General features: G+C 41.8%; 1 protein-coding gene across 3 annotated transcripts in view; it reads left to right on the top strand.

Annotated features, from left to right (window-relative positions):
- Nucleotides 1–15,447, top strand: part of FRMPD4 (FERM and PDZ domain containing 4) — a 205,979-nt gene that overhangs the window by 172,443 nt on the left and 18,089 nt on the right. For all 3 annotated transcript variants that reach the window (XM_083437428.1, XM_083437430.1, XM_083437429.1), the window contains exons 6-9: nucleotides 5,772–5,876; nucleotides 7,750–7,857; nucleotides 10,083–10,214; nucleotides 13,655–13,774. In XM_083437428.1, the coding sequence (XP_083293554.1) occupies nucleotides 5,772–5,876; nucleotides 7,750–7,857; nucleotides 10,083–10,214; nucleotides 13,655–13,774 (465 nt within the window). The remainder of the gene's footprint in view (nucleotides 1–5,771; nucleotides 5,877–7,749; nucleotides 7,858–10,082; nucleotides 10,215–13,654; nucleotides 13,775–15,447) is intronic.

Genomic DNA, 15,447 nt, shown 5'->3' with positions numbered 1-15,447 from the left:
ACGTCTATACAGATAAACAATAAAGTATACACAGTTATACAAGCTGATTTCAGCATGTGGTTTGTTCTGTGGACTTACAATTATTTGGTGTTTTGAAATTATTGTGGGAATGTATTTTGATATAGACCTAATCAGGAAAACAGCTCTGGTCTTCACCCCCACTCCTGCCCACCCCCACTTATCCAGAGATGTTTGCTAGAAAATCAAACATTTTCTTCCATGCTGGGGTAGGCATGGCAGTCTTTATTTGCTCCAAATTATTGCCATGAAGTGAAGTTGAAGGTTTACCAGCAAATCCTGCAGTAAGAAAATAGAGGGTAGAGGGAGAGTCAATGAATTAGCCTGGGGCCAAAGGGCAGAGTGGCTTGATCTCTTACTGCAGCTGCTTTCTGATTCACTTCTGGCTGCTCCTGAATTTCTGTCTCTCTCTTGATGTGTTTCTCCCTTTATTTCCTGATTCTGTTTCTTCATATCGGGCAGGTGGCGGGGGTGACCTCAGCCCCAGTGGTCAAATGTTGCCCTCCAGGCATTTATGCCCCTCAGAACTCTCTCCAGGGCACATTCCTCATCAGTCCTCCTTCATACACTCCTTGACTGTTTTCAAATACATTGTGATGCTCAGTCATATTTTATTAAAAATATTCCAGTACCTGGTGGTGGACCAGGTAGTCCCCCAGTTCAGATCTGGGTGTCTTGCAGACTCAATCCTCCTGCGTGCTGTCGGTCCTATGGATATATAATAATGCTGGCCTGCATTGTAGTTTTCTTGTAAGGCTTCTAATGCCACAGAGAGAATTATGTAAAGTGTTTTAAGCTCTTAGGGAAGAGCCTAATTATAGATATCATTAGACATTATAACTTCCACTTAAACATCATTGTGCTCTTCCCCTCTTGGATGTGTGAACATCACACACCCTTTGTTTCCATGGAATTCTGAGGTCTACCCCAGTAAAAGGTGCATACTCACTATGTACCATTATTTGCCAGGAGATAATTCACTGCCTTTCCAAGATGCTATATTAAAATAAATATTGACAAATATGACAGTCTTGGAGCCATATTGGTAGTCAGCAACTGCTGCGTAATTATTAGTCAAGAAAAAGTTGGCCATGATGGATAGTGCTGTGAAGAGAGAATGAATGAGATGGGGATAAGTACTAGGGACATAAATATGTTCTGGAAATCTAAGCAACTTTTTCTCAAAAAAAAAAGCCTGCCTCACAATAAAGGCTGCAGACATGTGTCTTCTCAATTCTTATTGTTTTAATTTTGTTATTTCCCAGTGAACCAATTCTTGTTCCTGTAAAGTAGCTGGCGTGTAGCTTGTGGCTATTAATTACCATAGTTAATGTGTTTACTGTTATGTAATGATGAAGTTCATTTAATAGCATATTTAATGTCTAAGAAGATATGCAAATCTTGCTCATCTTTTATTATATCTGATTTCACTGTATCATTTTCAGTGAATGTTAAAGTATGAAATCCCACATAACTTTCATAGAACGTTTTTTCTCTCTCCCACCTAATACACGTGTTGTAATCCATTTCATTGTTATTAAGCTAAAACCCCTTTGTATTTTTTTTATATGCAATCAAAGCTGTGCCTTTTTGAAAGTTTCACAATCCTGTAAATAACAATAGTGTACAATAAAGGGGACAATATTTGTCACAAGGTCTGTAGCAACATGATATGGTGTGAGATCTCTTATGGGAACCAGTAACTCTAGGATAAGATATTGTGGCTAGGCATTTTGCATTTGTGCAGTCAATGTCTTTTGAACATTATGTGCACAGTTATCTATGGACTTAACTGGGCTGCAGCTCAGTGGTAGAGTACATCATGTTTTGCATGCAGAAAGCTCCAGGCTCAATCTCTGCCAGTCAGTGTAAACAATATTGAGCTAAACGGACCAGTAGTCTGACTCAGAATAAGGAAGCTTCCTTTGTTACTGTTGTATTCTGTGCGCCGGTTGCAGTTAACAGATTTGTAGTAGGTTAATATGTTTTTGTAACTGTGAGTTTCATAAAGCAAACAAATGAAGCACATGAGAGTGGCTTGGAATACAGTCATACCTTGGAAGTTGAACAGAATCTGTTCCAGAAATCCATTCAACTTCCAAAACATTTGAAAACCAAAGCACAGCTTCTGATTGGCTGCAGGAAGTTCCGGGTTTTGATCATTCGGGAGCCAAAATGTTCAAGAACTAGGCTGTTTGAAAACCAAGGTACAACTGTAGCGGTCTTTCATTGCTACCGTTGTGTTCATACTATCATAAGCAAGTTGCTTCCACACTTGTGGCCATGAAAAAAATGTCATTGGTCCACACAGAAGAGTTCTTGCTGGCATCGGTTACGGTAAGGTATTATAATTTTCTCATTCTTCCTACTCCCAACAACATAGTGCTAATGAGACTGGCTTTATTGCTGATTTTATTACAAACTATATCTTACAAACCCTATAAATATTCTATATTCTGCATTCCCTGACAAATGCATTCCTTAAGCTCCTGCTTAAGGTCATTAAATGAGAATAATGTCTTCTATTTAGCTAAAAAGAAGTGCTTTCATAAAAAAAAATGAACTAGTCGGTCCATGAACCGTTAATCACTCTTATACTCACAATATGAATATGAAGGTATTAAAATAGAAATTGTTGCAACATATCAGTTTTGGTTTTATTGCTGGACTTATTTTGTTGGACACACGAGCTCTGAAAATATAAATCAAGTTCTTTTTGTAAGAGAAGCACCCTTTGAAACATTTAAAAGCTGAAGCAGCAACCTTCAATGATATTGCAGTTCAGATTCTAAAACAACAGTATTTAAACATTTGACCCTAGATCATTGGAAAAGTTTGTATTTGGTGTTTAGCATGAATCACCAGATATGATGGGTGCAATGGATCTGATAAGCCGGGATCATCTAATGCAAGAGTGGTGGTGGCGGGGAATCCTTTTTCTTCTCAAGGCCATATAGACAACCTTCCAGGGATCACAGGCCAGTGGTGCGAAAGGCAAACATGGGCAGTGAAATGGATATGAATTTTACTTTTGTACAAGAGGCTAGTTCCATTGCACTCACACATCCCTCTCCATCCTCTGTCTAGACTAGAACTATTAACATTATCAGCTCTTGTACCTGAAGTTTCCCATTCCTGATCTCATATGATTGCTAGTATGACCAAGAGGCTCAAATCTGGGGGCATTTTGGTATTTCCCTAGCACCTTGACTCTAAATTCACCATTTTACCTAAGAAGGTAGACTTAGGACAAGTAAGCAACATGTGCACCTTGGCTCACCTCCATTAACAGAGAATAGAAGTAGCTCTTGATGTTCATGCAACATATGTGAGACTTCCGGAGTATGCAGGTGCCTTTCTCCCTTCTTAGTCCCCAATGCAGTCAAATACTCCGTATTCACCTATTAATTTGTATTTTGGAGCCCTGGACAGGGAAATCTCCATGCCTGAAGCACCAGAAAATCCATCATACTCTAGATACTTAGATACCCATTAGAACCCATCATGATTAAGGGACCTTTAACTCACATCTGCATACAATCACCCACCTGCACTCTGGACATTTGCATTAGATTTCCATGGCAGGAAAAAGAAAATGTTAAAATTATCAGAGATGCCATTCTCTTACTCTAATCCAAAGAAAAACTTTTTACTTGTACTACAGAACCTTTTAAAAGGATATAAAACATGCTATTTTGACAGCAGCCATACTCTATTAATTAGCAAAACAATTGTAATGACCTTTTTGCCCAGCCAGTTAGATGAAGGTCACAACTTGGGAATTCTTTTGATTCTTTTGTTTCTCCATGGCATAAAATAACAACTTATTTTCTTAAAGGCACACACCTACGTACACACACACACACACACATGTGGGGATTGCATTGCACACTTGTCATTGCACACTTGTGTGGAATCGCATGCAGTTGAAACACCCCACTCCTCCCCCACTCTGGCCCATTGTGCCCCTGCTCTGCCTCCACTCCAGTTACACCCTTTAAGTGATGTATTTTATGACATTTCCAGGTTAGTTCTAGGTTCAGCGCTGTGCACAATTGTGCACATATTGGTCCCACCTAAAATGGGGGCATATATAGAGTAATACACAGCTTCCCTGATGCACATTGTGCAGTTCATTGTTTCACATGCTCCTTATCAGTTTATTCATTGGAAAGAAGTTTGGTGCATCGTTTTGCATCCTGAATGCAAGTCTGCGGCAGAACTGAAGTTGCAACAGACTATGGCAGCAAACCATTGCAGCCTGCTGGATCAATACAGTTGTACTATGTTAAAAAAATATAAATCCCTGGAACAAAAGAGAAGTAATTGCCTATGAATTTCTCTTTCCATGCGAAGACCCAGTTACAGTGGTGCCTCGCAAGACGAAAAGAATCCGTTCCGGGAGTCTTTTCGTCTTGCGGTTTTTTCGTCTTGCGAAGCAAGCCCATTAGCGGATTAGCGCTATTAGCACTATTGACATTTTAAGGGCTAAAAACGGCTTTTTAAGGCTTAAGGGATTAGCGGTTTTGCTGCTAAAATGCTTTTAGCAGCTTAGCGCTTCAGAAAAAGGGGTTTTGGAGCGAAAAAAAACTCGCAAGAATTTTCGTCAATTTTCGTCTTGCGAAGCAAGCCCATAGGGAAATTCGTCTTGCGAAGCGCCTCTGCAAACAGAAAACCCTTTCGTCTTGCGGGTTTTCCGTCTTGCGAGGCATTCGTCTTGCGGGGCACCACTGTACTACATTATTCAATAAACACACAAGATGTAACCAACTGTACTTTTGAATAAAAAAGGTATACTATTCATTGTATCAAATTGTAGATTTCAATGGAAGTCTCATAAAGTCCAACAGAAAAAAGCAGAAGACCCAGTGGATCAGTTCATTCTCTAGTCAGTTCATGCATAATTGCATACATGTAAAAGTATCTATTCCACCTGTCTGTTCAAAGAGTCCAATAATCCACATGAAGTGTTATTAAAGTTCCACAGAATCCTTTCACAGAGTCTAAGACAAGGATTTCCGGGATATTAGCCTTGTTTCGCCATCCTAGGCTTCATCAGTAGAACAGGCTCATATGTAATATTACAGGATAGTGGATCTTATAGCATAGTAGTGGTTGCAGTCTACTACAGCTGCTCCATTTTTAAAAGCCTACACTGGTGAAAATATTTTGCATACCGACTGTGTTGTTAGAATCCATCTGTCACCGGAGACAGTGGAAGAGTGTCCCTTTGGAGGTAAAATCAAATCATTGGAGAGTTACAGTGCCAACTATGGCTGTGGAGGGTGATACAGGAGACACATGCTTTATTTCAGGTGGAGGAGATGAAGGTGCCCGGTTGTGCTGCTACAGGTACACCATGGTGTTTCTTCTTTCTGTGCTCTTCCCAGCAACCATTCCTCCTCCGGTCACTGCTGTAGCTACACAACCTGATGGTCTACCTCTAGGCGCTGTGATAGTCTTCAAGGGATTCCCATATGGAGGGGTTAATGTTGCCCACCTTCATGTCCCTGAAAGAATGTCAGTCTATTCCTGTTGCATCTGACCGACTGTGTTTACATTTTTTCATACCGCTAACAGAAAAGTGTGATTTGATTTTATTTCCATTATATAATAAATAGCATTGGGCAGAAGCAGTAATATTTCTGACAGATGGGATCAAATGAGACTTGATCAGGAGATCTATAGCAGTGGTTGGCAGTTAACTGTCAGTCAAGTCATCTTTGCCTTTTCCACTCATCCCTTCTTTCTAGTCTCCTAAATCGGCATTCATCAGCGCTGCGAAAAAGGCCAGATTGAAGTCGAATCCTGTCAAAGTGCGATTCTCAGAAGAGGTCATTATTAATGGCCAGGTTTCTGTGAGTGTGAATATTTATTTCTTCATTTTAAAATATAATTCCCTTTTAAGAGAGAGAGAGAGAGAGAGAGAGAGAGAGAGAAATTCATTCAAAATCACTCTCTAAAGCTTTAAATGGACAATAGTATGATAAATTGCATAGATATGTGTGAGCAATGTATTCATTATAGACATTATATCCAAGCCATGCCAAGATTTGGGGTGGAAATTAATGCCTTAAAAAAAGAAAGAAAGCGAAGTTATCCGGGATTCTAAGAATCAATTCCAGCATATCAGTGGCATGTTATGCTCCCTATACTCCTCTGCACCATTGCATATTTTATTCAGCGCTGCTTGTTTGGAAATATCTGTGTTGAAATTATACATCACGTGCAAAGCTTACATAACAGTGAACATCCATTATGACACACAAGTTCTTAAGACGGAAAGCATTCTCTCTCACAAATCTATAAACTCTTCACAAGGTTCTTAAGTTTTGACGTTGAGTATTTTCAAGTGAGCAACTCAACGAGTGAAATCATGTGAAAGTACCTTACTGTGTAATTAACTGAATGGTTGTGCCTGAGTCATAATAAAGGTTTGTTGGCAGTTCAGAAGAGACTTGGGGGACAGGGCTGTCTTTCGCGCATACACACAGGCCCCACAATTGCCTACCTGAGAAAGAAGGTGTTTCAGAAAATGCAACAGTATGTTTTTTATTCCTTGATCCTTCTTAATAATTTAAAGAATCCCGTTATGAAACCAAGGGCACAATGAAATCTTTGGTTCTTGGCAAAGTAAACAACATCTCTGCATTAATATTTCATAGGCATCATCTCCTAATATAGGAGCTATATTATAAATATTATATTATAAATGCTGTGCTTTAAAAAGAGTTCACCGTTGCTTAATTTTGTATCTAGTTTCTTTGAATTTCAAGCTTCCAACTTTTACCTTTGCTTATTCCTGTGAAGAATGAGCACCAGTTAGCCAGTACTGTGTTAATCATTGTGTCGTCCTTTCCGTAAACTAACCCCTGCAACATGGCCTCTCAGTTGCACATTTCTATTTGTAATTTCATATAAGAAGTGGGATATAATAATTGCCATGCTGGGTCACGCCAGTGCCCCATTCAAATCAGAATTCAATCTGTGGGCAATAAAACAAATAAACCTTTGGATGTGCACAATGGAAGAACAACATGCAAGCAGCAGACTCCTTCCCACCAATGAACACATACACAAAGAGTGTATTCATGCTTCGCCATATTGAATAAAAGGTACTGCTGGGGAAGGAAACCAGGCTGCTGACAGTAATTTGGCGATATAGTGTATCAAAGCTGAGGCCATCTTTTTATTTAACTCTTTTTCGACTAATGAGTAATGAGCAGGGGCAGCCCACCCTGTTTCGTCAACTGAGGTGAAACAGGAAGGTGCTCCCTGCCAAAGCCTCACTTTCCAGGGTCGCGGGGCAGCTGCTTCCAGCGAGATCTTGTGGAACTCTTATGAGATCTTGCTGGAAGCTGCAACTGCATGGCCCAAGTGGTGGCAGGGGCACACCTGCAGGGTCACAGCCCCATGGGATTCCACCACCCAAGGCACTTGCTTCAGTCAGCCTCATGGGCAGTTCAGCACTGGTAATAAGTACCAGGGATTGTAACATCAGTGGCTTAAGGACAACTTGAGCACCATCCCTCCATGTGAAGGCCACCAGAAAATAACTCAATATTAGTGGTAAATATAATAATTTATTTTGCTTAAGGGGGATCCAGAGTCCTTGATTTCAAGTGTCAGTCAGCTTGTGTGGTTCCTTCCCCTGAATCGGAGTTCTAGGCTAATTTAAAGCCTTGTTACATGGGAGCTCTGATCATGTTCATTGTTTTTACTCTCTGACAGGAAACTGTTAAAGATAATTCACTTCTTTTCATGCCAAACGTTCTGAAAGTGTATCTTGAAAATGGGCAGACCAAATCTTTTCGGTTTGATTGCAGCACTTCAATAAAGGTAGGCTCGCTGCTCAGAATCTTCAACATACATTGCATCTTAAGACTGCAAAAAATAAATGAATAAAGTTCCAGCAAGCCTTACAATAACATTTTTGTATGCAGGATTCAAGCCTGTACTATAAGGCTTCCTTGTGACGAATTTTGTGGATTTAAATGAATTTTATGCTCAGAAACTCTAATGTGGCGCTAGTGATTCAAAAATAGGGGTGACGGCTTTAATTACTGCAACTTAATTAAAATTACATGGACCTCACTAAGAAGTCATGATATGCTGCCAGAAGTCAGCATGCTGTGCCAGCTGAAATTAAGATATTGATTGCTAATTGAATAACTTGCAACAAATATGGGTCAATAATATGAGAAATAGGTATGTTAGGGTTATGCCAGCAGTGAATTATATTACTAGTAAGTAGACCACAGGCTAAACGAATAAGGGATATCGTGAGATAAATTCACAATGGGAATGGTACTAATAGGAGCTGGAAGCTACTCTGGCTTTAGAGATCCTCTGGAACAGTGCGGGAGGCAGCATTTGGGATGCAGTAGGAGGAGGAAGTCAACAAAAGTAGCAGCCTACTGTCCAGGCCTGGCCCAAGATATTTTGGCACCTGAGGCAAACCACAAAATGAAACCCTCTTGGGAATCAAAGACTGGCGCAGAGGGAAATGGGCCTGTTCTAAATCATGCCAGGCAGGTGGAGATCCCAGCAAGCAGCCCATGCCATTTCCTGAGTGGGAGGAGACCAGCAGTGTCTCTTATTTGCTGAGAAGCCACAATAGAGGCGGCATTGGGGTAGGGCTGCCAAGGAGGAGGCACATCTGGCCTCCCAAGGTGCATGCCGTAGCAGTCGCTGCCACCATGGCAGAGGCGGCAGCAGCAGGTGATGCACTCCTCAGAGGCTGGATCCTGCCTCCTAAGGCAGTTGCCTCACCTTGCCTCATGGGTGGGCTAACCCTGCCACTTTGATCAAAGGCCTTCTGTGGATGGACGGTGCCTTCCCACCTAAGGAAAGCAAAGCCTTTATCCAACGCTGACCCATAATTCATTAGCACAACTTAAGCATGTTGATAAATGCAGATTATATAGTACAGTTCAATCAACATTGTGACTTATTTATTTTTCTGAGAATAGAGACTTCGCTCTGGTTCCCCACTGATATCTTTCCTAACCTCTCAAACCTCACAATTGCAGTAATGTGTTGTCCTTTCTACAGTCAGTTTCCCTTAGCTATATACTCAGTGTGCACATTTTTGCCTAATTTCTGATATAAAAATAAATGTTTAGCAAAAATAAGTGAACTTGCGAGGAAGTGCGATCAATATGTCTGTGATGCATCTGTGATGCATCTCAGTCATATATTTCAAAAATCTTTGGAACTATTTAACAGCTTCAATAATTTATTTATCTCCCTAGCATCAATAATGATTTTGTGAACCAGAATTTTTATGTTCAGTTTACTAGGTATCCATTTCTAATACTGAACTCACCAAATTTTTTGTCAAGTGGCAAGGTTAACCTATATATATATCCTTCAGAGATAAATTGAAAATAACGTGGATCTTTACGGATGGGTGGTCAGTTTTGAATGAAATCAGAACTGCATTTAGGCAAACTGACATTTAATTGCCATTTTAGAAGTAATAGCAGAAGGTAGAGATTGATACAAAAAGCTTGTTCAAAAATATCCACTCAGATGTTTAGCAGTGGGAAGATAACAAGAATGTTACTGATGAAAAAATGTCTTTTAAAAAGGGGGGGGGGGAGAGAGAAATCATTTTTTTTATGACAGCAACATTGCTTATTACTGAAGTGGAGGGAAAGTATATGGGGGAATGCCATAAAGTGGACTTCAGCTAAAGCAAGGGGGAAAGCCCTCACTTTTTGCAGGCAGTTCTCAGCCAAATTCAGAAAGGGTGTGTATCTGAATCTCCTGCTTAGAGACCTGGGGGTTGTTAGCCATCATTTTAGCAGGGGATTCTTGAAAGCCTTTTAGCAATACCTTGCAAGGTGCTTTGAAGTCCTGACCTTGGGACTTCAAAGTGCCTTGCAGAGGACATCAGTGTGACATCATGTGATTGGCAGCTGAGCAACTCCAGGTCTGGCCCACAGACTCCTACCCCTTTGGACTGAGAAATTACATTTCAGAGTGAGAGAAAACAAGGTCCCCATTCTATCCGTTTCTTTTCTTCTGGGTGGTTGTTTTCAATCTGTTCTCTTTTGAAGGATGTCATCTTAACGCTTCAAGAGAAGCTCTCAATTAAGTGTATTGAACACTTTTCCCTGATGCTGGAGCAGAAGACTGATGGGTCTGGAACCAAACTTCTCTTGTTACACGAACAAGAGACTCTTACTCAGGTTTGTGCAACAATGCAACTATGCATGCAACAATGAAGCATTGTGGATCCTGAAATAAAGGTTCTGGAATATAGTATTGTTATTATTTCGAGAGCAGTGTCAGATAACTACTGTTAGCATACAAATGTGTTTAGTTATAATGCAACGAACCAGACTTAAATCAAAGATGGCGCTATAAGCAGGAACATCCGTCCTGTTGCCGTAGCTGAAGTGGTTAGGGAACTGCTCTGTGGAGTCTGCAGTGTGGATTTAACTCTTGGGAGCTCTGCAACTCTAGCTCCTGGCAGAACTCTCTGCTCCCACCCTCATGCAAAAAAAGGTTGCTCCTTTGCCTCTGTTGGGGCCCAATCTATCTCCTGCTTTCTGGTTTCTGGTGACAGTGTGTGTGTGTGGCTGCCCTTGTTGCATGTTCTTCCCCCTGCCTTTGGCTGCTTGGAAAAGGAGCCTTTCCCTCCCCAGGTGTGTGTCCAGCTGGTATCCCAGGGGTGGGGCTCTATGTGTGTGCTCTGGTCAGCAATGTAGGTGCTGTATTGTGGGGGATCTCTTTCCTTCCCTTTTGTGTGTTGTGCTGCAGAAGAGTAGCATTAAACAGAGAATTAAAACCCCCTGCCTGTATCTCCTGCCTGATCTCTGAGCTACCCCCCCCCCCCCGTCTTCCTCGTTTTACATATATATATATCCAAATCACACTGAGTATGTTTCCTCAAGCCCGCTCGAACAAAACCTGTTCCCTGATTGTTTCAGTAATGCCATAATCCATCCACTTCTGCAGTGATAAATGGTGATGCAGAAAACACTGTTGGGTGACTTCATTTATTAGATCATTAAGGAAGATTAAGCTCATTGTGGAAACAGCAGTGTGGGATTCTTAGAAGCTGTTGGTTCTGGCCTAATTCTGCTGTCACTGGAATCAATTGTTATTTTCTTTGTTATTTGTTTTGGAAAGACCTTTCAAAAGCTCACCAATAGCTTGTTAGTGCTTCTTTCTTTGTGTGCTTGCCTGCCTGCCTTTTGATGATTAGGAAGCAGCTTGTTAGAGCAAGGAAAGCAGAGGGCTGTATTATGAATTAGGAGACTGTATTATGGGCACTGAAGAGAAAAAAAGGCTGAAGAACAATGCTGCCAATTTCCTGTCAATCAAAGCAAACAAAGCTGGGCACAATTCAGCCAAAGTTAAGCATCTTCATCTCCTATTGGCTTCAAGAGGAGAGATTTAAGCACAAGCATTGGCTCTCAGATTGCTTTTTTGCCACCTAGACAGTAGGTCCTAACCACACATTGCATTAATTGCGTCACTGTGATATCAGGGGATTTAAAAATAAATAAATAATAAATTGATCTTGTGGTGATTTCCTTCTGTGCCATTAATAATAATAATAATAATAATAATAATAATAATAATAATAATAATTCATAAGCCACTTTTCCTCATAAAGATGTCCAATTTATTTCAAAACATATGGCAATCCAAATAAACATTCATTTTCATAACACCAACCTAGCATTTTAAATTCATGACAAAATTAGTGATGGTGCCAAATGGAGCTTTTTTTAATTGCACTGTGGCATTGCAGCTGGTTTAACCCATCCCTCCCTGTGCATTGCAGTCCCAATCGAACTTGGCCCCCATGCCTATTTTTAAAATTCCTTGTTCCAAGCAACGCTATTAATGTCATGTGCAGTTACTTGTTAGGCCTTCATTGGCGCCTTTTAACAATACCGGCGCCTCAGGAAACTGCCCATACAGCATCCCCTGCTTTATTTCTTTCCCTTTGTCACATCGCTCACCATCTTGTCCCATTTATCGAGCGAAATAGAGACCACAAGAGACAGGAGACAGAATTACATACAAGGAATGCATGGGGAAGGATGCATAGTGGCAGCCATTTCCTCTACCCAATTACTATTGTTAAATGTATAGGTAGGTTTCTGGGTTGTGTTACTCTATTGCTGCCTTCTACAACCTGATGCCCTCCAGATGTTTTAGAGTACAGTTCTTATCAACCCCAACCAGCATTGCCAATGATTAGGGATGATGGGGCTTCTGGTCTGTAAGATACCAGGTTGGGGAAGCCTACTGTATACAGTCCCAATATTTTAGATCTACATTGCATAAACCTGGGAGTTCAGTAATGATTAAGCTATCAATAGTCAACCTCGGTTTCTCCCTTTTATATCCTTGATTTCCTGCTCTTTATATTAGTCCAAGTGGTGGTTTGTTTTAATGCTCACCCACCATGTTTTCGTACTGTTTACTAGCAAATGGAAACACTGTAATTGGATGGGTGGGTCACAATGCCTTTTCTGACTGACTCTTGCATTTAATGCAATCTCTCGATTGGGTATAACAGGGCTTAGCCAAAAACCAACTGAACTGAAGAAAAATCTTACGATTGAATCAAACTGCTGTCCAATGTTGATATTAGAAAACAAGTATTACACACTGCAGTATAATCTTTCTGTGAAAGATTAGCTTATTAGCTAAGATTTTCTGCTTCATAATACGCCAAGTTTGCCTTTTGATTGTATTTTCTCTGTGAGATGATTTCCTGATAAATTTCTGGCTACTCCATAGAGGCTTTTGTTTAATTTGGAAAGTGTGGGAAATGGCCTGTGTGCCATATCAGTGTGCCAGTCTCCAGAGATTATGGTGGAGACCCTGATGGGTCGGGAGCAGCGTAAACATAGGTCAAAATGGCACATGCTAACAGGCAGAGGCATTCAGCAAATAGGTCGGGGAGAAGGACTATGGGAAGAAATAGGCCTATGAGTACCTAGATTTTCATTGTGCTTTATTGGTGTTTAGCAATCTGGCTGGGGAGTGCTGATTTCTGAAAGTCTGTCCTGAGTAGGTTGTGCAATGATGGAACACTGCATAAGATGTCTGGGATGTTTCAGAACTAAGAGAAATACCAGTATTTTCCATTGATGCATATGGAGAGTGTGTGTGTGTGTGTGTGTGTGTGTGTGTGTGTGTGTGTAAGAGATAATAATAATAATTTAGGATTCCTCTTTTTCTGAAATCAAAGTAAACTGATTTTGGTTCCTTTATTTCTTTCTTCATACTACATAGCCTCCTTATGATAACTATTAAGACCCCATTCTGTTAGAATTAACAGATCGATAATAACTTGCCCTTTGGTTAAAAGACCATTCGTCCTGATGAGGATTATCCCTCCATATGCACCCCCAAAGGTGGCTCCCTGGCTGTGTTTTTAGGTTTTTTTGTTTTATACTAGTTTTAATATTTGTACTATTTTGTAAGCTGCTTTGGGTTACCATTTGTAAAAATGAAGGGGGAGAGGGAACTAATAAACACTAATAATAATAATAATAATAATAATAATAATACCCTTTGTTAGAATTTCCCTCTAGTCATCTCAAGGTTGCAAAATAGGATGCAATGTCAGGAATTCCACACATGCATTTTGTTGTTCCAGGTGACCCAGAGGCCAAGCTCCCATAAGATGAGATGTCTCTTCAGAATTAGTTTTGTCCCAAAGGATCCCATTGACCTTTTACGAAGGGATGCGGTTGCCTTTGAATATCTGTATGTACAGGTGAGTTGGATGGGTTCACTATAATAATAATATAATAATAATAATTTATTATTTATACCCTGCCCATCTGGCTGGGCCTCCCCAGCCACTCTGGGCGGCTTCCATAGAAACCAAAAATACACTAAAATATCACACGTTAAAAACTTCCCTGAACAGGGCTGCCTTAAGATGTCTTCTGAATGTCAGGTAGTTGTTTATCGCTTTGACATCTGCTGGAAGGGCGTTCCACAGGGCGGGCGCCACTACCGAGAAGGCCCTCTGCCTGGTTCCCTGTAGCTTTGCTTCTCGCAATGAGGGAACTGCCAGAAGGCCCTCGGCGCTGGACCTCAGCGTCCGGGCAGAATGATGGGGGTGGAGATGCTCCTTCAGGTATACTGGGCTGAGGCCGTTTAGGGCTTTAAAGGTCAGCACCAACACTTTGAATTGTGCTTGGAAATGTACTGGGAGCCAATGTAGGTCTTTCAAGACTGGTGTTATATGGTCTCGGCAGCTACTCCCGGTCACCAGTCTAGCTGCCGCATTCTGGATTAGTTGTAGTTTCCGAGTCACCTTCAAAGGTAGCCCCACATAGAGCGCATTGCAGTAGTTCAAGCGGGAGATAACCAGAGCATGCACCACTCTGGCGAGACAGTCCGCAGGCAGATAGGATCTCAGCCTACGTACCAGATGGAGCTGGTAAACAGCTGCCCTGGACACAGATTTGACCTGTGCCTCCATGGACAGCTGTGAGTCCAAAATGACTCCCAGGCTGCGCACCTGGTCCTTCAGGGGCACAGTTACCCCATTCAGGACCAGGGAATCCTCCACACCTGCCCGCCTCCTGTCCCCCCAAAACAGTACTTCTGTCTTGTCAGGATTCAACCTCAATCTGTTAGCCGTCATCCATCCTCCAACCACCTCCAGACACTCACACAGGACCTTCACCGCCTTCACTGATTCTGATTTAAATGAGAGGTAGAGCTGGGTATCATCCGCATACTGATGAACACCCAGCCCAAACCTCCTGATGATCTCTCCCAGCGGCTGCATATAAATGTTGAAAAGCATGGGGGAGAGGACAGAACCCTGAGGCACCCCACAAGTGAGAGCCCAGGGGTCTGAACACTCATCCTCCACCACCACTTTTTGAACACGGCCCACTATATGACAGTGCCCCCAGCTCCCAGCCCCTCTAGACGGTCCAGAAGGATGTTATGGTCGATGGTATCAAATGCCGCTGAGAGATCCAGCAGAACTAGGAAACAGCTCTCACCTTTGTCCCTAGCCCGCTGGAGATCATCAACCAGTGCGACCAAGGCAGTTTCAGTCCTATGATGAGGCCTGAATCCTGACTGGAAGGGATCCAAATGGTCCACTTCTTCCAGGCGTGCCTGGAGTTGTTCAGCAACCACTCGCTCAATCACCTTGCCCAAGAATGGAAGATTTAAGACTGGGCGATAGTTGGCCATCGTGGCCACATCTAAAGATGGTTTTTTAAGAAGCGGTTTAATAACCGCCTCTTTCAGCAGGTCTGGGAAGGCTCCCTCATGGAGGGAAGCATTCACCACCCCACAAAGCCCATCGCCCAGTCCTTCCCGGCTAGCTTTTATAAGCCAGGATGGGCAAGGATCCAGGAGACAGGTGGTTGGTTTCACTCGTCCAAGCAGCCTGTCCACATCCTCGGAGGTAACAGA

The sequence above is a fragment of the Podarcis tiliguerta genome (genome assembly GCF_965153285.1).
Source record: "Podarcis tiliguerta genome assembly, chromosome: 4".
NCBI classification, from domain to species: domain Eukaryota; kingdom Metazoa; phylum Chordata; class Lepidosauria; order Squamata; family Lacertidae; genus Podarcis; species Podarcis tiliguerta.
The sequence above is the reverse complement of the archived record's forward strand: the minus strand, read 5'-3'. Positions and strand labels throughout refer to the sequence as shown.